The 21,898-nt window shown below is 38.1% G+C and overlaps 1 protein-coding gene across 10 annotated transcripts in view; it reads left to right on the top strand.

The window, feature by feature from the left end:
• The window catches only part of FAM13B (family with sequence similarity 13 member B), a 52,812-nt gene that overhangs the window by 26,599 nt on the left and 4,315 nt on the right, over window positions 1-21,898 (top strand). For 4 of the 10 annotated variants that reach the window (XM_074604413.1, XM_074604412.1, XM_074604414.1 and 1 more), the window contains 15 exons: window positions 1,668-1,709; window positions 2,722-2,877; window positions 4,818-4,953; window positions 5,185-5,208; window positions 8,776-8,843; window positions 9,611-9,665; window positions 10,085-10,232; window positions 12,901-12,966; window positions 14,048-14,258; window positions 16,489-16,618; window positions 17,117-17,198; window positions 17,463-17,692; window positions 18,082-18,165; window positions 19,369-19,464; window positions 21,730-21,813. In XM_074604413.1, the coding sequence (XP_074460514.1) occupies window positions 1,668-1,709; window positions 2,722-2,877; window positions 4,818-4,953; window positions 5,185-5,208; window positions 8,776-8,843; window positions 9,611-9,665; window positions 10,085-10,232; window positions 12,901-12,966; window positions 14,048-14,258; window positions 16,489-16,618; window positions 17,117-17,198; window positions 17,463-17,692; window positions 18,082-18,165; window positions 19,369-19,464; window positions 21,730-21,813 (1,612 nt within the window). The remainder of the gene's footprint in view (window positions 1-1,667; window positions 1,710-2,721; window positions 2,878-4,817; window positions 4,954-5,184; window positions 5,209-8,775; window positions 8,844-9,610; window positions 9,666-10,084; window positions 10,233-12,900; window positions 12,967-14,047; window positions 14,259-16,488; window positions 16,619-17,116; window positions 17,199-17,462; window positions 17,693-18,081; window positions 18,166-19,368; window positions 19,465-21,729; window positions 21,814-21,898) is intronic. The other 6 variants (XM_074604416.1, XM_074604417.1, XM_074604420.1 and 3 more) reach the window with 3 other exon arrangements.

The raw sequence follows: 21,898 nt of genomic DNA, 5'->3' as shown, positions 1-21,898 counted from the left end.
GATCTGGCCTCTACATCAGGTATTTTAATATTCCAAAGCTATGTGGCAATATTTATTTTGAAATAGTAGTTTAGAGCTGCCTGTTCTGTCAAAGCATTTGGAATAGATCTGCTTTGGTTTTTCACCACCTAGGCAAACAGACACACAAATCATAAAGTGCGCTTGATTCAAAGTCAAGTTTCCATTAAGAAAAAAAATAATTAAAAACTTCTGTGAACACCTGCTTGTTCAGTTGTTCCACACTGGTGTTTAAATACAGTGCACTTTGCTATTGACCCAGTACAAGTTGTCTAAGACAAAAAGGCATAATTACTTTTAAATAAATACTTTTAACTCCTTATCAGCTGGTGCTTAATTGAAAGTCTTCTATTGCTTGTATTTCATATACTTAGAGGAAGAAAAAATAGAAAATCTGCTTGAGGTGGTCTAATTATCTTACCTCTCTGGTGGTGGAACTACTAATAAACTTGATAAGATCTAACCAAGATATTCCTTGCTGTATTAAAACTCTTCTTGGGTAAGCAGAGAGACTGTGTACAGACTAATATGAGTCAAAGCTGTCTTGCAGAGGTAGTACCTGTGCAGTTCTGCAGTGGAGGGGCAACGTCCCTCGTATTTCAAGGTTTACTTTATGCATTCATGAAAATAATATTTAAAATCAACTTTGGCTGCCAACGATGTTGTCGCATGGTAAAGAATAGACTATAATTTTATTTTTCAGCTTTTTGAGATTAGTTATATATAATAGGAAGAAAAAGCATTTGTTTAACTCCCTCCTCACCTCCTAGTTGAAGTAAAGTTAGTATTTTTCTCTGAATAAGACCTGTAAGTTGCAACTCATTGCCATTTAAAATACATAATTCTTCTTTTATTTCATTCTTTGCATGTTTACTGCCACTTTGTCTAACACTTAAATATTCTGTTTATAATGACAGAATTTTGATCAAATTAATGGAAAATTGAAGAGGGAGCGCATACACGAGTTAGCTTCCTTGAACTTACTTGTGTTAGTTGCACTGATTTCCACCCTTCGTCCTCCTCAGGGAGTTTTAACATTCTAGGCTGAAGTGGCTTGTGCTAGGAGATTTCTGAATGCTTTACAAATGGTTAGCTCGTGTCTCCAAACCTCTGGAAGGTACTTGCCTTGCACCTGAAACGTAGCTGTCCTTGGAGAGTGGTGCAGGTACCTTGAACGTTGCAAAATAAAATTATGCAACAGTCTGAGAGGCAGGGAAGAACCTCTATGAATTGCAGCTGTAGAGGAAAACAGTAATTTGGAATTTGCTTTAGGCAGCAAGGTTAAAATCTGCATTCTTAAGCAAGGTGTCAGGAAATCTTTGGAGACTAAGTGCTTAGTGTTTCCCATGGGAACGACCATACATCCGACAGCTTTACAGCTTCATAATGTACTGAGTGTTGGCTCTTGAGAGACAGAAGTCTGCACTGCTCCTTCTACAACTTTCTGTCTTATGATGGCATTCTTTCAGATTTCTTTATCTAAATAATAAAGGGACTGCAAATCAGTGTTTTCTTTACATATTTACTTTTATTAGCCACATTACATGCAGTCTTTAAGTATTTTCTAAGTTGCTTTCTGTTGACTTCAAGACTTTTATTTAGTGTGATAAGTGTTTGCATTGCATTAACTTATTTCTTCTTTATTGCAGTGCTCATATCTCTCCCATAAGTATCTTGCCTGCCTCTGCAGAGTAAGTATAATGAAAATATAAAATGTTTGAATTGTGCTGTTAGTAGAACACGCATAGAAGATACCTCTTCTTCCAAGAAAAAGAAATGCAGTAGGTTTGATTGCAGTTATGAATGAACATGTGCTAGTGTGAAGTATTTCACTTGTGGCATTTAACACTAAGGTAGGAAAAACCTAATATCTGTCAGTGTCGTTGACAGCAGAAGCAGGAGAGTACAGTATGGTAGAATCTAGATTCCAGAATGCTTTGGGTTTATACTTAGATACATCATAGGTGTTTGACTTTAAAACGATTATAGCATTTACATTGTATTTTTAGCACCACTTCTAGTTGTTAATATTGAGTACAGTTCAGTGGAATTGTGTGTATAAATGCGGAGGAAAAATAAACGCACAATTACAGAGTTAAAAATGGGGTGAAGTAGTTTAAGATTCTTCCAGGAGGAGTTTTTATAGGCCTAATTGTATTTTGGATGAGCTGGCTAAGAAGCACTCAGCAGAGCAGTCTGTTTTTAAAGAATGCTGTTCTTTTCTTGATGTATCTTTGGGTGTATCCTGCGTCCTTCATCAGGTACTTGTGCATTGTCTCTGCTATTGGTTGGCTCTTGTCTTTTAAGATTACAGCCCCCTTCAGCATAACTGGCTGTAACCCCTCCTGAAGTGGAATCTGCTCCAGGATTGATTCTGACACAGGATTTTACACATTAATATATTAAGCTTTTATAAGTTTTTGTGTATAGTTATCAAAAAATAAGTTAGTCATTGTAATGTGTTAATTGCTCTTAAAATACTGTTAATAATCTTCATAATACTTTATGTAAATCTTATGAAATAAAAGATAGTAGGTGCGGTAATTTCCACTGCCTTTTTGGAAAAGTTAGTCTCTTTTTGCCTTGAAGTACTTGTCATCAAAGATTCCTGTCGTGTGTAAAGTTTGTTATCTCTGCCTTTCTGCATAGATCAATGCAAAAGAAGAGTACTTAATATGAATTTTGTGTCTTTTTTCTTTTTAGCATTTTAGAAAGAACAATTAGAGCAGCTGTGGAACAGCACCTTTTCGACCTGCAGAGCAGCTTAGATAACGATCTTAAACATATACAGCAACACAGACTGGGCTGTAACAATGAAGCAAAAAATCCCAGCAGGGATGAGGAAGGATCTAACAACCAGTAAGATTTTCTTCTATCTGTAATGAATTCTATAGGATTGTATGTCTTAACTCTTCCAAAACCAACTGTCACTCACCTCAACCCAAAGCAAAAGTTAACGACTTTTGCTATTAACTTCAACTTATCTCGTATTTTAAACCAAATCAACTTCTGTCAGTTGCCAGTAATCAACAGCTCTTGAAGCAAATATTTTAAATTGATCTTACAGTTAAAAATGTCATGAAGTATAACTGCTTGACTGCTGAATTCTGTGCAAGTAGGACAAGAACTTAAATTTACGCAAGTGCGCTCATTCTTATCTCACCGATGTTACTTACGACACAATTTTACCATATGAAAGCTATTGTAGATGCTGTTTCGGTTTCTTTACCCTATCTTTCCACATCGCTATTTTACTGCTCTGTCTGCCACTGTCAACAAAATAGCTAAAAATGCATAGAATGAGTTCTGTGGGTCTATTTGCGTAGCAGTTCAGCCTCATTTGATCAGCTTTTATTTTTCTTGTAAATCTTGCCATGTTATGAGTGTAGCGATTGCCACAGCAGCATTGAGAAGCTGGTATGTTTTGGTGCTTTATTAAAAATAAATAGTCATGATTAATACCCAAACTCCAAAAATATGTAGTTAAGTAGGACTTAGTACCTAAATTCCTTTGTTGCTCAGAGCCTGAAATAAGAGAAATATTCAGACTCAGATGCTGTTTTCTGAATTGTTCGATCTTTACTGTTTTTAGAAGTCTTATCTGTGACAAGAGATCAGACTAAAGTTAGCAGTTGATCATAAAAGTAATGATCATTGCTGGTAATGATCAATTAAAACTGAGTTTTAGTGATTTAATGCCTTTGAAGTAATTAATAGTAAGTGGATAATTGCCTGAAAGACCTGTTGTAGCTGAATTCCTTCAGTTACAGCGTAAGTGCTTTAAAGGCTGGCTGACCTCACAGAAGCAGAGGCTAAAAGTACTGTCACTGCAGGTTTGAAACCAATATACTCTTCTGGCACAGTGACTATTTCAAATGCTTGTGATCATCGTTCCACTGTGGATTAACCGTAATAGAGGTTACATGATAGCGTTCTTGATAGAGGTTGTCTGGGTCCTTTAAAGCAGTGCCGCCAGCAGACTGTGCACAAGGCAAATACACAGTTAAATGAAGAACTAAAGAATGCAGCGATCCAGTGCAAATTTCTTAGAACTAAATTAAAATAATTGCCAGAATTAAGAAAAAAAGAGTTAAAATGTTAATTTCTGAACCATCCTGTTTAGTATCTGTATCTGATAGAGGAGGGGAATTTTTTAAAAGTAGTTTGGAATTCTTTGTGAGCACGAAGAGGGAAGGCAAGGAAGTCAAAGGCTTGTGATGAATTACAGAATCATGTGGGAACAGGGATGGTGGCATGTAAAGAACGTATGGACATAAATACAGTGTAAATTAGTTTTAATCTGGTGGTACTGTTACAAGCCTTAAATTGAATTCTAGGAAGATTAAATGTTAGAAATTATGGGATTTCTCACTGAAGGGGAACATAGTGATACTAGCTGTAAACTAACTGGCTTCAGTATTGGGAGGAGTGTAGCCACAGCAACTTTATGGAGTTGCGGGAGTTTCAATATGTCGTTGTTTCTGGCTGTTGGCGCTTTTATTCCTTAGGGCAGCATAATAAGTGGGGGATGTATGCCTGACCTTTAATACAAGAATCAAATAAATACATTTTAATATGTCTATCATGTGCTGTTGTAGAAAACCTCATAAGTATATATAAACTACATAAATAATTAAATTTGCTTACAGGTGATTCAAATTGTAGATATTACCAGTATCTTTGGTCAGAGTAACTGACCTGATGTTTGATACTGTTTAAGGAAAACACAAAAAAATGTGGCGTTTTTTCTTTAGAGGTGGAACAACAGGTTGCTAAAGTCTTTCTGTTCTTATCTTTAGGAATGATGTTATTGAAGATAATGACACTGGTAGCAGTGAGAACACAGGAGACTGCTCTGAAGTATTGGTTTGCACTGATTTAGACAGTGAAGCTATGAAACATGATACTGTAACTGAGGAAGAAGAAAGCGTTCAGGTGAGAGGAAGACCTCCTGTATAAGAAAATCATAAATTGCTGTGACTTTAGCAAAGTGCTTTAGAGATCCAGGTTTTCCTAATGGCTCTGGTGTAGCCTTACGTGGCGCTGTTGCTCTGTGCAGTTAATTGTCTTCTCTGCTGTGCACGTTTCGCGCACACAGAAATTTTTGTGTACTTTGGTGCAACTTGTTTGGACCCTGACTAATATTTTTCTGTTGGTCTTTCACAGGTACCAGCCCTTCCTTCTGCTCAGGTAAGTCAGTATATCAGCAAGCATAGCACCGGTTAGAGTAGCATCTGTGTTAGCAAAGGCTTCCTGAGGAGCAGAAGATCTAGAGCTGTGATTGTAGCATAGCCCAGAGTTAGTCACACCTTTTGCTGTATCAAGAAAGGGTAGAAGTAACAGTCACCTTGAGACTCTGCAGCCTCTTGACTATTGTGCTAGGAAGGTGTGGCTTTGTAATTAGCTAATTACAGCCTTTTCGCACTGTTCCCGGTTTCTTCTATGGTAGGCCTAGATGCCCTTCTCAACACATCTTCATCTCCTTTCTAGTTGAAGGAGGTTCTGTTACATCTCCTTGGACCTCTTTGCTTATATATTTGACTTCTGCTGTGCTGATGGCTTGAGTCCCTCCATACTGACATGTACACTTAGAATGCATACCGTTGAGGTGTTCAGGAAAAGAAAAAAGAAAGAAAATTAGACTTGTGACCTCCTGAAGAGGTTCAACACAGTATTGTCATCTTGAAATGTATCAAGATCAACTATTTGTATTCTAAAGCAGAAAAATCTGTCTAGAGTGTTGCATGAGCACATATCACGATGTGATGCTAACATGCTTGTAAAAATAAAATACTTAGTTGTATTTTTTTAAAAGCTGTTTTACTCAGAAAATACAACATTAATGATACTTGAAGTTGCTGTTAAAGTTTAGAAAGCAACTGAAAATGTAAACAACAAACCACAGGATAATCAGGTGTCATAGATTTAATTTTGGCTTTGTTTTTATAGATTATGTTTGAATTGAACGGAGTAGAGTCATATCACTGAAAGAAGCAAGTAGTGTGCGCAGTTTGGTTGGAAACCCAGTAGCGTAGCAACTCTAAATGTTGAAATAATTGTTTGCCCTGTACAACAAACATTCCTCAGCTTTGCTTTGAGCTGCAAATTATTAGATCTTCACATACAATCAAATGTGAAGGTTTGTAGTACGTACGGCCTGAATTTGTAATGATGGCCTGAACTGTACCAGCACTTTTTATTAGCAAGAAGACATTGGTCTCTCATTCAGGGTATCTTTATGCGATGAAGCAATGCTGTAAGATATGTGCTGACAAAAATGAAATCAAGTAGAACAGTAATATGCAAGAGAACGTAGTTTCTGCTGCTCTGTATGAAACAGCACATCTGCAGCTGTCAAATAAGCAATTCTAACGAAAAGTTCAAATCTATAGTTCCTTATTTATTTGGTAAAACTTTTGTTGTCATAAATCTAAATGATGAATTCTGTGGGTAGAGAGATTTGCTATTCATACGTAGAGAACTTTCTACAGTGGTTTTTAGCTTCTTGCCTGTGAGTCCATAAATCTTTCTGAGGGCTTCCTGGAAGATAACTAGATAAGCAAACCTATTGTTAGAAGACGTAAATTAACCAGAAGAATTTAATGGGTCTGTGAACTTGAAAAGACAGAAATGGATGCTTTAGTGTAGTGAAACTGTGAGACTTGTCTGGAATCTTATGTTTTTATTAAAACAAAATGTTGCCGTAGCACTTCTGACTATTGTAATGTATTCTTCTCCTAGCCTTCTGTTTGCTTTCTTGGATCCCAACTGAGTCTTTTGAATCACCCAACAAGCCAAATTTTTCGATTGTTCCCACTAAACTAGCATATTGTTTTAGAATCCCATTTGGTAAATTAAAATTTCACAAAATGTAGTGATTCTCCAGGTTCTTTACTGATGCATTAGTGCCAAATCTTGTTAGAAAAAAATTACTAGATTGTTATCCTATAGCGCAAAATGCCCAAAACATGGTGTTGCAATTAGATGATATTTTATCCAGTTCAGGTGAATACTATGTTTGCAAGAGCTCTGTTGAAAGCACAGGGTAGAGTGGCATATTTCTGCCATCAGTCTTTTTTGACTGGTTTTTGTAAGTCTTCTTTTATTTGTAATATTTGTTTTAGATTTTCAGTCTTTGGACAATGAAAGCTTTCAAAACCAACAGAGAGTGAGTTTCTCATATTAACTCCTAACACTTTACTTTCTCCTGACTTCCTAGTTAGAATATAAGCTGAACTTTAGAAATCAAAACTTGGAAAATACAAATGTAGATGGAGAAACAAAAATTGCAAATTGGTGGCTTTTCAGTGCATTTTATGCAGTTCCAATGGTTTCAAAGAGCAGCTGAGAAATGTGAATTACCCTTATGCAGTACGTGCACTTCAGAGTTCGAATGTATGTTACCAAGCTAAGAATATAAAGGGGGAACGTGGTGCTCGGGAGCACGTGGTCATGTGCAGCTGTGCTTCTGTTGTCATACCTGATGTCGTTCTTGTCCTTTTTTGCTTTGGTACCAGCGGTAAGGTGGCATTCTGGGGTGAAGTTTTCTTTTTTCAATGTTAGTTTCTACATTCTTGTTAGTACGCTACTTGCAATATTATTGGAGAGTTGTACCATCCGGTGAGATGTTAAAGGGAAATCTACTGGTTCTTCTGTATGAAAGGAGTTTGAGAGGGTCATGTAGGGTTATAGGAAACAAAAGATGTGCACGTGAGCTCTGCTTTGGGTCTGCAGTGGAAACAGAAGCTGCTGTTTCCACAATTGCAGTAAGTGTGACTATGCAAGACTTGCACAGCTCATCTCTAGGGTGGAAATAATCTGCAGGAGGATGACAAATGCACTCGAATTAAAAATTGTTTCCCCAAATTGGAATTTGGCTTGAGGACTGAAATAACGTAAACAGAAAAATGAAGTGTTGTCTGATAAGGGTGAATGTTCCTGTCAGCAGTGTAAAACTGGCACCTGTTATGTATATTTGAACTCTCCAGGTAACTTTTATTTTATATTCAGACATTTTAAAGAGCATTTGTGAGAAGTTCTTGAGTCTGAAACCAGATGTAATCTGTTATTTTAGAATGACATTTTATATTTCAAAATTCTTTTATTCTCCCAAATAAGACATTTTTGGAAGAAATCAAGTACTGGGCTTTGGTGGGTGTAAATGCTTAAAGTCGTCGGTCGTCCTGTGCCAACTTTTAGTGAACAAAATGGTGACATGTATTCATCTGAACTTGTTTTGTGAGATGGTGTCACAGAAATGCCAGCATTTCTTCATCCCCTTCCTAAATAAAGTGCTGTTGCTGCTTTATTTAGTGACAGGGATTAGTAGCTCCTTTTAGAAAGTCTGTCAGTCTTGTTTCATTTCATATATGCTGAGCAGAAGTCTGCATCCAAGTCAGTTGTTTTTGAGACTGGGATATACTTACTGCCATGATTTTGGTCACCCCAAACTTCATGCTATGATTGACAATTTGCAGTAGAACTGTTGGTGTTAGTCTTTAAAAGAAATAATAGAAAATTGTTTGTCTGCAGATGGAAAGTAATTGTCTGTCTGTATTCTAGTGATTAAAACACCTGGTTACTGGCCTTACTTTAGATCTAAAAATATTGCATGGTTAAAAAGTATGACTCCCACCCCCACACGAAAAGCTGTGCTTTTAGTTCTTGAGATTTTTTTGTGGTCAGCGATGATTACAGAAATGTTTTCAGCTAAGAATGCCATTCCCTAATCTTTCTAAACATACTTTTTGCCAACAGACTGCAGATGTATTATTGGAACCATGTGATAAAGATGCAGATGTTAATGGAGAAAATAATAGTGAAAGGTATGTATTTTTCTTTTGTCACTTACATGGTAGACTGTGTAACTTTAATTTTGAAAAGTAAGTGTACCAAACTGGTGATTTGTGTCAGCACAGTGTAACATAAGGGAGGTGAAACTAAATACAAAACTTTTCACATGTGAAAACAGAGAGAATGAGATGGAGTTCCCTTTTTATGATGATGATATAAAAGACAGGGAACTTTATGCACTTAAAAGAGAAAATAAGTACAAGCCTATATAATGTATATCACGTTTTTCTTGTGAATAACCCTATGTTCTGGGCAAGAGAAACAGAAGTAGTAGTAGTTGTTTTCTTTAAAATGCTCTGGCACGTTTTATTGCTCTTAATGATTGAACATTTAATGCTGGTAATAGTGACTCTTCAGAAAATTTTAAGTTCATTTGCAGTTTGAGTTCAGCACTGATTGAAATTTCAGTTTGAGTGAAATTGAGTTTTAAAATACTTGCTCCCAGTTTGGGAATAAAGGTCGGAGCTGTTTTTATATCCAGCTTGGTTCAAGTCCAGTTGTTGTTTACATGCTTCAACTTGAAATTCTGTGTGAAGAACAGAGGCGGGGTGGGGGAGGGAAGGCAACATAACTTTTGCTCCCCAGGATTTGAACTATCACTTTAAGGAAATCCATTGCACATCTGCTAAAACTGGACTAGGGTACGTAAGAATAAAATGTACAGGGAATATAAAGTATTTACTGTCCATTAGGAATTTGTATTTAAAATCATAACTAGGTCTGTGTCTTTTTTTTTTAGGCAAAATAGTATATTGCTTGGTGGCGATGACACAATATCTTCAGAGATGTTTCTGGTAAGATTATGATTTCATTTGTGTACAGATACACTGCATCTAGTAAACTTACATGAAATGCAGATATGAAGAAAAACAATAATTTTAGCTTTTAACATCTTACATTGGTTGACCTGCTGCAAGGTTTGCAAAACCTCTGTTAGAGCTCTCATCGAGCTTCAGAAAACTTGGCAGCAGAGCAAGCTTAGACTTATGCATCTGGTGTAAGGAATGTTTTGTAATGCAAATAAGTGACTACCATTGGTGGGGGTGGAGAGAAGCTTCTTTGTAATTCTTGAGTTAGGAAAGAAGAAATTAATATTATGGGGTTTTTTTTCCTCCAGAAAATTTCCAGAGGTGCTGGAACTGACACTGATTAAGTACCTGATTTCCAGTTGCCAAATAACCATAAAATTGTCTCCTCTGTTGTTTAAATACAGGATTCCAGTAGCAAGACTTGTGATCTTAATGCAAATACTGATTCAGAGGTGTCAGGGGTTGGCAACGTTAATGTTTCTGAGGAAGCTCTGGGTGTCCAAGTACCACGTCTAGATCTGAAGAATGTATCTGATGGTGACAAATGGGAAGGTAATTTTCACCCTTTAGTTCACAATCTAGTTAGCTAGTGATGATAAATAGAACATCTGACAAAGCAGAAGCAGCAGACAACTTGCACTTTTTTTTATTAGTCCAATCAGTATAGTATGTTCCTGCACACATGGTAAGATTGACCAAGTCATGACATAGATCCCATCTTTTCTCAGAACTATCTACAACTTACTTAGGGATCTTAAAAAAGTGTAAAGAAAAAATACTCAAAGGAGCAACTAAGGAAAGCAAAAAAGCCAAAGTTTCATATTAGAGGTTTGTTTGGTGGATTTTGTTTGTGGTTTGGGTTTTTTTTTGTTGGTTGGTTGGTTTTGGGTTTGGTTTTTTTGGGGGGGCGGGGGGGAGGGTAGATGTGTTTTGTTTTTGTTTTTGACTTATGGTTCCCAGGACCCTGAGTCTCTCATCCACGACCTTAAAACCACTTTCTCTGATTATGTCATACAGTTAATATTCACACTGTGTCTTGTTTTTTCTTTTTCTTTTTTAAATGTAAGCTACTGAAGTTCTAATACTAGCTAAATTTGACTTATAATCACTAAGCTACTAAACACAGCAATTTATATTTCATTTATTCTGAAAAATCTGTGGTGGTTTTGTTTTAAACATCAGGAATGTCAGATGTTGATTTCCATGTCATTGGACAACTTGAAACAGCTCTAAATTTTCAAATAAAAGTTAAAGTTGCAAACGGATATTACTTTAGTGCCCCTTCCATTGCTGGGATTTTAGGAAAAGCAAAGCGTTTGAAACATAGTTTCCTCTCAGACAGGATTCCTTATGTTTGTAACCTTATTCGTCATGGCCTTCCAGGTTTAGCAAGCCCCTAAGCTCGTGACTTTACTAAACTTTGTTGCTCAAATGGCTGATAATAACTGTTTAGACTGTTGTTTTACTTGAGTAAAAACATAACCCCTTTGTAACCACCGCAAAACACTCTTGTCAATATCTTTTCAAAGTTCTTATCTTTTTATGTGTTCTTTATATCCTGTTTCCTCTGCCTAGTGTTGATGTTCTGAATCATCACACCTTAAAAACTGCAAGTGATACAGTTTCCTAAAATACTGTGAACTGTCACCGACAGTACAATGACCACAGTCCACTCGTTTCCAATTTTAAAAAACTGCAAATACAACTTGTTAGATACAGTACAGATTTACTACCCAGGGATGAGGTTTTAACTTCCACCAGGCTGTTCTAGTGACAGCTATTCTTTGAGGTGCCTGTAAGTGTCACAGTCGAATGTTAGTAAGACACTGGTAACAAAGAATGACTGCACTTTACTTCTGGTTGCAGTGTTTCAAGCATTAAAATTAGTGAAGTGTACCTGGGATGTACGTAGTTTAACAGTGCAGCATATAGTTGCAGCATGTCAGCACATAAAACTTTGTCCTGGAGCTCAAACGGTAATAACTTACTGTTAATTTGTCACCAGTGTTGACTGTTTGCCAAATTAATTGCCTGCGTTAATCCATCCTTCCCTTTTAGCTCTTTTACAAATTACGAGGTTTGCAACTTGTGATTGGCTTACTTAGATGTGTAAAATATTTGCTGGTTGGCCTTCTTGAGCCCTGGCAGGCTAGAGCACGTCATGTCCTGCAGAAGTTCATTTACAGGCATCCAAAGACACTGAGTCCAGACTTTCATTCTTGTTGCCCAAGTTAATAACTTTGTCTAAAGTTTAAAAAAAAACCAAACAAACAAGAAACAAACCTGCTTATGTTCTCAGTGCTTTATTTACATTAATTGCTTACATGCACATTACATTTTGTTGCATCCTCTATTTGTGTTAATCTTATTTAATATGTATTCTCAGAAGGTTTGTGGCTACCATTTTCATTATTTCCTTAAATCTGCTCATAAAAGTTGCTTTGGTTTTACTTACCCAAATAGCTTTATGACCCTTTCTTGGAAAAGAAAGTAGCATATCTGTATATAAATTTATATTATAAGCTGCTTGGTAGAAAAGTCACAGTTTGCAAGAGTTGTCATTTCATTGCAAAGCAGTTTAACTTTGGCTGTTCTTTAGTCCTGTTTAGAATGGTTATTAGGATCTCAGCCTTCCAAGGCACTGCAAGTCCTTGTGGCATTCCACTGGAGTAGATTGGCTTTGTAAAGAAATCTATACTAGTCCAAATCTTGTTACAAGATTTGGGTTATGAAAGCTTATGTGATAGAAAACCTAAAGGCCTGTAACCAACAGAGTTCTTGAACATCAAATGCTTGCTGGCTTAAAGCAAAAATGCAGATCTATATTTCTGAGTATTTTTTTCTGCATTTGTCCTGCTTTGTGGACATCGCCACCATCTCTTATTTTTTACCAGCTGTGAGCAAAAAAACCTATTTAGAACTTGTCTTTTGTTACTGTGAGGATGCATGTGACTCTTATTAAACTACAAAAAGTCTTTACTATTCCTGTGTCAGTTCTTTGTAAACCTTTTTCAGTAAAAAGTTCAAATTCGCCAAGGACTGAGCATCCTTACCTTCCACTGAAATTGCTTTGAAGCTGAGAGTGCTCAGGGCCTGGCCCAAAAGATGGGATGTTTTTCCCTGGTACTGTATCTTCCTGCTTTACATGTTATGTATAGTTTGTTCTGACTGTGCTGTGTGTTCACTTTAGTATTTTTGCCATTCTTTTTCATTTTATTAGCACCATGCCCTATCACTTTTCCCCTCATTGATTTCAAAACAATGCATCTGCAGAGAGAAGGGGAGGGTAAGTATGGTTCGCCATACGTTCAGTTATCTGCCTTTTGATAGTTTATGGTTTGCTTTCTAACTAACCCTTCACCTGCTGTCCCTTACGTCTGGGGAATGTTCTGATCTGCAATTTTTTTGTTTACTTTTTTCTAAAAGGTCCCCTTCTTGTATCTTGTACTGTGTGAACAGGCAAGATTATAGCTTAAAAACAAAATGAAAAATCCCAATAATACTTAGTAAATGTACGATGGAAAGCAGGTACAAGGGTTATTTTTTTTAAACTCTGTGGGTTTTATTGTTGTTCTGCACACTTTGAACCCAGTTTTCAAATTTCTGGTTTGAACTGGAAAACATAGGCAATGTTTTCTAAAAGCAAAAAGGGGGGTGGGATTTTAGATTAAAGTGCTTGGAAGGCCGTATCAGCTTTTTGTTAGACAGCAAGAAAACCATATCTGAGAATTGTAAGGGATGTTAGCAACTAACTTTTTTATAGAGATCTAAAAAAATTGATTGTTTTGGAATCCCCTGCCTTAAAAGAAATCACCTTCCCCAAATTAAGAAATCTCTTTTTCTCAGTGGTGTCAAGATGGATTTAAACTTAAAAACCCAACAACGCTCCTTTAAAAAGACTTAAGCAAATGGGTATTGTACCTAAAGAGGTATTTTCAGGCTTACCTTCTTCAAAACCAAGAGGACAATCTTCCGAAGTACATGCATAAGGTATAAAAATTAATTTTCACAGAAAAAATATTGCAACGGACAATAAATATATTCTTCTAACTTCGGATTTCTGAGAAGTAAATAAGGCTCTTTTACACTGTTGAACTGTTCAGAAATGCATACTCCCAAGATACACTTTGAAAAAGGGATCCTAGTGTGCATACTTCATTTCAGTACCTTTTTCTTTCAATCGTTATATGACAGAATTTGTAGCTTTCTGATGTATTTCAATGTTTTTATTCACTTCGTGTATGACACCACATCCTTTATAGCATACAAGGCTAAGCATTGGGTATGTATTTTTGTTTCCTTTTTACTCTTGTTTGTAATTCTGTTAACAGAAAAGTACCATGTTATGTCCCCTTTTTATCTTCTAGATCCATTTCCTGCTTTCAAATCTTGGCAGGAGGACAGTGAATCTGGAGAAGCTCAGCTTTCGCCGCAGGCTGGAAGGATGACTAATCATCCGTTGGAAGAGGACTGCCATCCGATATTGTCACATCGTAGTTTGGATTTTGGGCAAAGCCAACGTTTCTTACATGATCCAGAAACATTAGATTCTTCATCCAAAGCACTTTCTTTTGTTAGGTATGTTTCTAATGCAATTTGGTGGGTGTTGGAGGAGGAGATGTTACTGCCAGCGTGAAATACAACTGTTGACGAACCTCATGTGTTTTCACGATATGAATTAATTCATAGAATCATAGAATGATTTGGGTTGGAAGGGACTTCAGAGGTTATCTAGTTACACCCCCCTGCCCTGGGCAGGGACACCTCCCACCAGCCGAGGTTGCTCCAAGCCCTGTCCAGTCTGGCCTTGAACACCTCCAGGGATGGGGCAGCGACAGCTTCTCTGGGCAACCTGGGCCAGGGGCTCACCACCCTCACAGAAAAGAATTTCTTCCTAATCTCTCATCTAAATCTCTCCTTTTTCATTTTAAAACCCTTCCCCCTCATCCTGTGTCTCCCCTCCCTGATCCAGAGTCCCTCCCCAGCTTTCCTGGAGCCCCTTGAGGGACTCAAGGGGCTTTAAGGTCTCCCCAGAGCCTTCTCTTCTCCAGGCTGAACACCCCCAACTCTCTCAGCCTGTCCGCATAGCAGAGGGGCTCCAGCCCTCTGGGCATCTTCGTGTCCCTCGTCAAGACCAAGGTCAAATGTAGCATTATGTGGCCATTTGGCTGTTGTGCCTGCCCAGGATCTGCCATAGTGAGTCACACCAGAGGTTCATCCGGGATGGTGTTGTGTCTCTCAAAGTGGCCAGTGGCAGACACTGAGGGAAAGAGTATAAAAATAGGGCAAGCTTGCACAGATTTCCCTGACGTTTGGTCAGGGCTTCTGACAGCCTGCTGTAATGGCACTTCCTGGGCTGAAGATAGTATTTATATCCTTTGTTTACCAGACTTTCCTTTTTTTTTTTTTTCTCCCCTCAGTAGCTTGTCTATCTATTTCATGTTGCATAGTTTTGGATTTGTTTTGCATAGTGTGTTTTCCACTCCCAGTAAAAGAGAGTCAGGTTATACAAACCATTGCAATTAAAATAGGCAGTAATGGTCTGGGCAGATGCGTCATTTGGGCTGTGGGAAGTCTTCATTCAGAAGGGTTATAGGAAAGGGTTAGCTGTTGGAGGGAGAGGCATGGCATAGCAGTACAGTGGAGAGTAGGGTTCTTGATGCAGGTCCTCTCATGCAGGTTGAGAGGATCAAGCCTGTTTCACCCAGAGTATGAAAGTAGAGTTTTAAATAAACAAGCTGCAAGTTATTTGTGTGACACTGGGGAGTGTGACCCTCCAAAACTGTAAATAACCTGTGAACTGTACTTTCTACTACTGTTACTATGAAAGGGAATTTAAGAAGAATTGCCATGCTTGTTAGGAAAGAAATAACCTCATAAAAATGAGAAATTTTGAAACAGGAAAGACCAAGTTTGGAGTCTCCAATTCTCTGTCTGACATAAATTTATTGATGCAAAAAGTTTCTTGCCCAAGTTTTCTCCAGTTAGCTGCAGAAGATTCTTGACAAGTACTGTTAAAATGACGCGGAAGACTGACCTGCAGAAAAGTGCTGATTGCAATAGCTGTTCTCATGCTGAAAGTAATAAGGATCTACACTAGTAGATTATTAGATTAGTATTTCTAATATCTTGAGCTACGTAGATGTCACTAGCTGTGTTGAGGGATCTTTCAGGCACCTCGTGTAACAAGCGCACTAGAAGATTCTCGTGGTCAGTCTTGAAATAAAAAGGCTTTTCACAAGCAGCAAATGTCAAGGAGCTGAACAAGTGCAAAAGGTGATTTAAAACCAGACTCACATCCTCTAGAAACATTAGTAAGGCCAACAGAGGATGTAGATGGTTTTTAGGTAAGTGTCTAATAACTTGCCTAAGACAGTTAAGTGGAGCTGTCTAATTACCAAGGATTGTTCCGTGGTAGTTTCTAGCCTAGGCTTTATTCTGTGCCCGGTACTTCAACAAGTACTGAGTATCTAACAAGTTAAATAAGTAGCCAAGCCACCAGAAAGATCTGAACTGTTTTAATGACAATGTAATTAATGGTGTGGTAGTTTATTACGCTTGAATTTTACATGCTGTTTTTCTGTTATGGGTATTATATAGAGAGGAAAAAAATAACACATCACATTTTGAAGGCAGCAGTTCAAAGCATTTTGCTTCAGTAAGTAAACAGCCCTGACTGAAAACCTGAGAAGAATGGATTATGAACCGGAGAAAAAAAATTGAAATTAGTCATCTGTTACTCAAATATGCAAGTTGTTTGCACTCGTTTAATTATTTAAATGACATTTAAAAAACATTTTCAATACAGAACACGAAGAGCATCCTTTAGCTCCAAAGATGACAAAAGGGAAGACAAGACACCCTATCAGCTTGTCAAGAAATTACAGAAAAAAATCAAACAATTTGAGGAACAGTTTGAAAAAGAGAAAAACAGTAAGGTAAGTTACCACTTTTGCTTTCACTCAGTATAAAGGACTGCATGGTAGAGCTAAGGTATAGCTTGTAGTTCTAACTAAGCTTGTAGTTCATGACTGAGTAATTGTAGGTTTGCAAATGAGAAGAATCTTGATACACACCGCTGTCTGCAGAAGTGAACTGAGCAACAGCAATACTAGAAAATGTGCTGTAATTCCTGAGCCCAAAGAAGGGCAGACGGTGCCATTTATGCAGTGAGACTGAGGGGATATCAGATGAGATGTGTGGAGAGACAGAAGCATTTTACCACTCTCTGGTTCAACTTCCGATGTCATGTTTCAAGTTTATTTTCATAAATGTTGTGCGTATGTTGGCACCGAGATCTGATCTGGTACTGAGCGGCATCCACGTTACCAGTCATGTTTGCTGTCATAAATACTACCAAATCCTGAAAGAAGTATTCATAAACAAGATTTAGTGTGTTTGTTTTCATAAAACATAGTTTTTATATTACTTTTCAGCCCTCCTATAGTGATATTGCAGCCAATCCAAAAGTTCTAAAATGGATGACTGAACTTACCAAATTGAGAAAGCAAATAAAAGGTAAGGGATGCTACAGTTTCTGGTTTTCTACAAACGTAAATTATCTACACGGCTAAAATGTATAAGTCATTCACTAAAATTCCACAGGACAGTAAAAAAAAGTTTCATTTCTAGATTCTAAACTATTCAAAATTCAAAATCAAATTTTTCTTGGGGCTTTGTTTTTAGTTCACTTGAAGAGAAGCTTTGCGTTACTTGCAGTTAAACGAACCAACAAAGTTATTTCCTTTATACCTTTGGATTGAGCAATTTTTCGCATTTCAGATGCAAAGCAGAGGAGCTCCGATGGAGAATTCATACCTCAAACACGTCCACGAAGTAACACTCTTCCAAAAAGCTTTGGTTCCTCTCTTGACCAAGAGGATGAAGAAAACGGAGATGAGATGCGGGTTGTGCAGAAAGAGAAGAAGCCCACCAAGGAAGCCACGCTTGAACTCATTTTGAAAAGATTAAAAGAAAAACGAGTTGAGAGATGTTTGCCAGAAGATATAAAAGTAAGCACAAGGTTCTTGTGCTTACTCATGCTTACACACAAGCATGAGGTGTTTCTAAGAGAATAACAGAGGGAAATGGAGCACTGTCAGACACTTCAGATACCACTTTATCGACAAATTGATGTCTTTTTTGTAGCAGCCCTTTACCAAGTCCTCATATTTTAGACTCTGTGGGGAAATGATCAAGATGAACCACATTGTCCTTGCTCACTCTTTATTAAAATACGTACATGTATGTGCTGACAATATTGGACGGCTATAAATGGCTGAAGGTGGGATGTATGGTATTAACTAAGCTAAGTTTGGCTAAGGCATCTGTATAGCTGATAATGTAGAAAAACTGTTAAAGCGATTTGTGTTTGATTTAACGTGAATTATTCTTCTGACAGAAAATGACAAAGGACCATTTGGTAGAAGAGAAAACATCTCTCCAGAAAAGCCTCCTGTATTATGAAAGTCAACACGGCCGGCCGGTAATGCTTGGTTTACTTCATCAAACTATATTAATGTATGCATAGACAACAGTAACTCTTGTGCAGTAGTAATACCAGAATTTAATGCTGGTCTGTGGGTGTGTTGGTTTTTTTTTTTTCTTCTCCAAAACACAGTTATCTACTGGTTTCCGTGTTGCCATCAGCGGAAATTACTGCATTGACTTCTAAAACCAAAAAAGTGTATGTATTAATAGGCCTGTTTTCCACAAATCAGTAGATTATTGGATTTTGCAAAGTGATTGGTGTTGTTTGGTGCCTTATATGTCTGTGAGGCAAAGAGAAATCTTAAAAATAAATGACACTGTTGAATTTCATGGGAGAAGGCCTGAAATGTTATTCTGGATTTTACAAAAATGGAAATGAAAAGATGTGGGTTTTATTTTTTTTTATTTTTTTTTTTTAACCAAGTCTGTGGCATGTATCTTATGTACCTGGAGGTATGGAAGGTAGAGCAAGTGACTGGCAATTAGTGCCTGAAGTTCTGGGTTTTTGTCTTGGACAGTGATGGGCTTCACTAGTCCAGTCACAAGATCTTTCCAGTTGTTATTCTATCAGCCTTCTGGACTTGGCCCACTACCTTTGTAATCAGCGCTGCCGTGTCCATCCAACCAAGCTTTTCAGTCTAAAAGCCAAGGAAGAATAATGGTCTTGGAGATACTGGCACTGGTTCTACAGTCCCCTTAGGCAGAATATGCCAGTAGCTGTTCAGGATAGCCTTTGTTATGTTTGAGTACACAGTGGCCAAGAATTGAGAGTAAATCAGATAAAATCTCTCTACAGTTTCATCTTTTTCTTTTTTCCTCCCTCTCATTTCTGTAGAATCATCATCATTGCGAGGCACACAGTCTTCTCCCCCAGTTCTTGGTCCCTTTTTTGCCTCTTTTCCATGAGTCTTTAAAGATAGAGTTTGCTTCTACTGAAGCTCCCTTAGCTTTTTAGGAAGTCTTTACAACTTCGTCCTGAAAAATATAGGGAGTTAAAGTGAGAAAAGAGAGGAAAAAGCACCCACTTACTCTGCTCCCCTTTATCTGCGCAAACCCTATTCCATACGCACAATTTAAACTAGTTTTATGTTCCTAACTGGAATGTACGTGGCCTGGCATGAGAAGCATACCGCCTTGTGTTTGCTTGTATATTATTGAGTGACTGGTGTAATTAATTCTGTGGTTTCTCTGCCTTTAGGTTACTAGAGAAGAAAGACATATTGTGAAGCCACTTTATGACAGATACAGACTTGTAAAACAAATGTTAACTAGAGCAAGCATTACTCCTATTCTTGTGAGTAAAACAAATGCTATTTCTGTTTTTTCCCCACCTTTGAACTGCTAGGCTGCCTTTAGAAAAGCTAGTAACACTGTTCCATAAAATACATCTTTCTTGTGGAAGATATAAGACGATATTGTCACTGTACTCGAGGCATTTGATTTACTGCTGAGAGCAGAGCAGTTCAAAGCTGTCTGTGACCTTGATGGCTCTTAGGAAGTAACTGGTGCTCGGTGGAAGTAAATGAGCTGTTCCTGCCGTGGCTCAGGCATTCCCAAGTCACTGCGCTACGTCTGGATCCGCAGTACATATTGTACTTCTAGTCCTCCCAAGAATAGTAACACCAGTTGCAGCGAAGCTCGCCCCTCTTCTGTGCTGCAGGTTGCTGTCACTAGAGGTGTGAGCGATAGGGTGGCCTGAGAACCATGTCATTCCTTCACGCTTCCCCGGTGTGAGACGTGTTAGTGACGTCTGCAGCATCTGTACAACATCCGCGCTTTTTCATTGTGTTTTCACTTCATTTCCTTCTAACTTGCAGTGCTCTCTATTCTTTTCTTTCCTCGCTCTGGGGTCTTGCAAGAGATGAGGAAGAAAAGTTTTCATATTGTGCCAGGAGATTGACGTAATCTTGTTTATGGTACCTGTGAAAGAGTTGGGGAATGTCAGCCAGCTGCTGGCTTTGTTCTTCATGAGCTAAAATGGAAATCTTGCGTGCTGACCCAGACTTGCAACAGAACAGTGTTGATAGTAGCTATTTGACCCTTTTAGAAGGAAAGGACTGCATAGCTGACGTGAGATAATCTCTTTGCACACAGACAGTTCTCTACCAGATTTACGTAGCTGGGCAGTGGCTTACTCAGCAGGAACTTAATCGGCTGTTTACGTTGACTCTGACTGTTCTCAGCTATCCCCTTTAAGCCGAAGTACGTTGAGATAAAGGGACCAGTTCCAGATCATTCCTTTCTTGCACGTGCATTTTTGGGTAGCTGCTTTTATAGAAAAATGGGATTTACGTTGCAGTCATATTTCAGTTTAAGGTCTATTATAATAACAGTATCCCTTTTTGAACTCCAAAACACAGGTTGCTCTTAAACACCTGAGCATTTCTCCGTGACTGGTGAGTCACAGGTTAGTGGTGGTGCCCTTGACTGGTTGAGTTTTATCCCTTCTCTCTCACCTCAAAGATCTGGCAGCTGAGATCCATTTTATATTATCAGTAGCCTTATGGCTATATCGTAGTCATTCTCTTTTTTTTTTTTTTTTTGGCTGTGAAATAAAGGGATGGGTGATAGCCCACCGAAATGATTTTAAATTCAGAAGAGATCTTGGTAACATAATTCCTAATCTGTGCTGTAGGCAACTTCTGTAAAAATATTTCTCACAGCCCTCTGCTTTTGAAATCTGTAAGAGATATGTGGAGCTCTCTAATTACCAGGCATTGTTTGGTGGTAGCTTCTAGGTAGGCTGTATTCAGTGCCAGGTATTTCAAGAATTGCTTTTTGGTTTATGTGACACTTGCTTCCATCAGAGATCTCTCAGGGGGTCCCGGTATGCTCATTGCACACCCTGAAGCCTGGATGGAAATGTCCAAAGAAGCAGGAAGCTATTTGCCTTTCATGAACTAAAGTTTTTTTTTGACAGGTCACTGTCTGTGTGTGGCTTTTGTGTTCCACCTGCCTCCTGTTCAGAGAGTCCATCTGTTGAAATTGCTTGTGCTGTCCAGGGATGACGGATGAGCAGGGTCTAATCGCCTGTGTGCGATACCTGTACAGCTCAGGGGCGCCTGCTTTAGGCTGACGTTCAAAGGATTTTGACTCTGAGGGGTGGCAATAGCTAACTCTTACGTAGCACTTCCAGTTGTGGGGCTTCAGAGGGCCGGAGAAACCGGCAGAAGATAAAAAACGGCTTTGGCACTGTGTAACTTTACTTTTATAATCTCCCTGTGGTTTGGTTTGGGAGGAACAAGAGTAAATACGAAATTCAGAGATGTTTGCGCTTTGTGAATTTTCTGCGAAACATGTAGAGTGAGAGTCAGTGCTTTTTATTTTAAGTCAGAAGAAGAATATTAGTTTCAGATATTTTTACTTCTCTGTCGAGGATACTTTGGGCATCTTAGCTGTCTGGGTTATAGGGTTGTTTTGTCTGTAAGTATGTTTGCAGTCTTTTACTCCTCTGAAAGAAGAAAAGCCTTTATGTATTGGGTGACTTGAACAAAATTCTGACCGCACACAGCATTTAATGTCTAATTGCACGTAATGAAACAAACTTAAATTTTTGCAGGGGTCACCATCAACCAAGAGGCGGGGGCAGATGTTACAGCCCATTATTGAAGGTGAAACTGCCCATTTTTTTGAAGAAATTAAGGTGCGTACAGTGCATTTAAAAATACATCAATAAATACTTCCCAGCACTCGTAATAGGGAACTGAAATACTTCATATTTGTTTGGA

The sequence above is a fragment of the Larus michahellis genome, chromosome 11 (assembly GCF_964199755.1).
Source record: "Larus michahellis chromosome 11, bLarMic1.1, whole genome shotgun sequence".
Lineage (NCBI taxonomy): Eukaryota > Metazoa > Chordata > Aves > Charadriiformes > Laridae > Larus > Larus michahellis.
The sequence above is the reverse complement of the archived record's forward strand: the minus strand, read 5'-3'. Positions and strand labels throughout refer to the sequence as shown.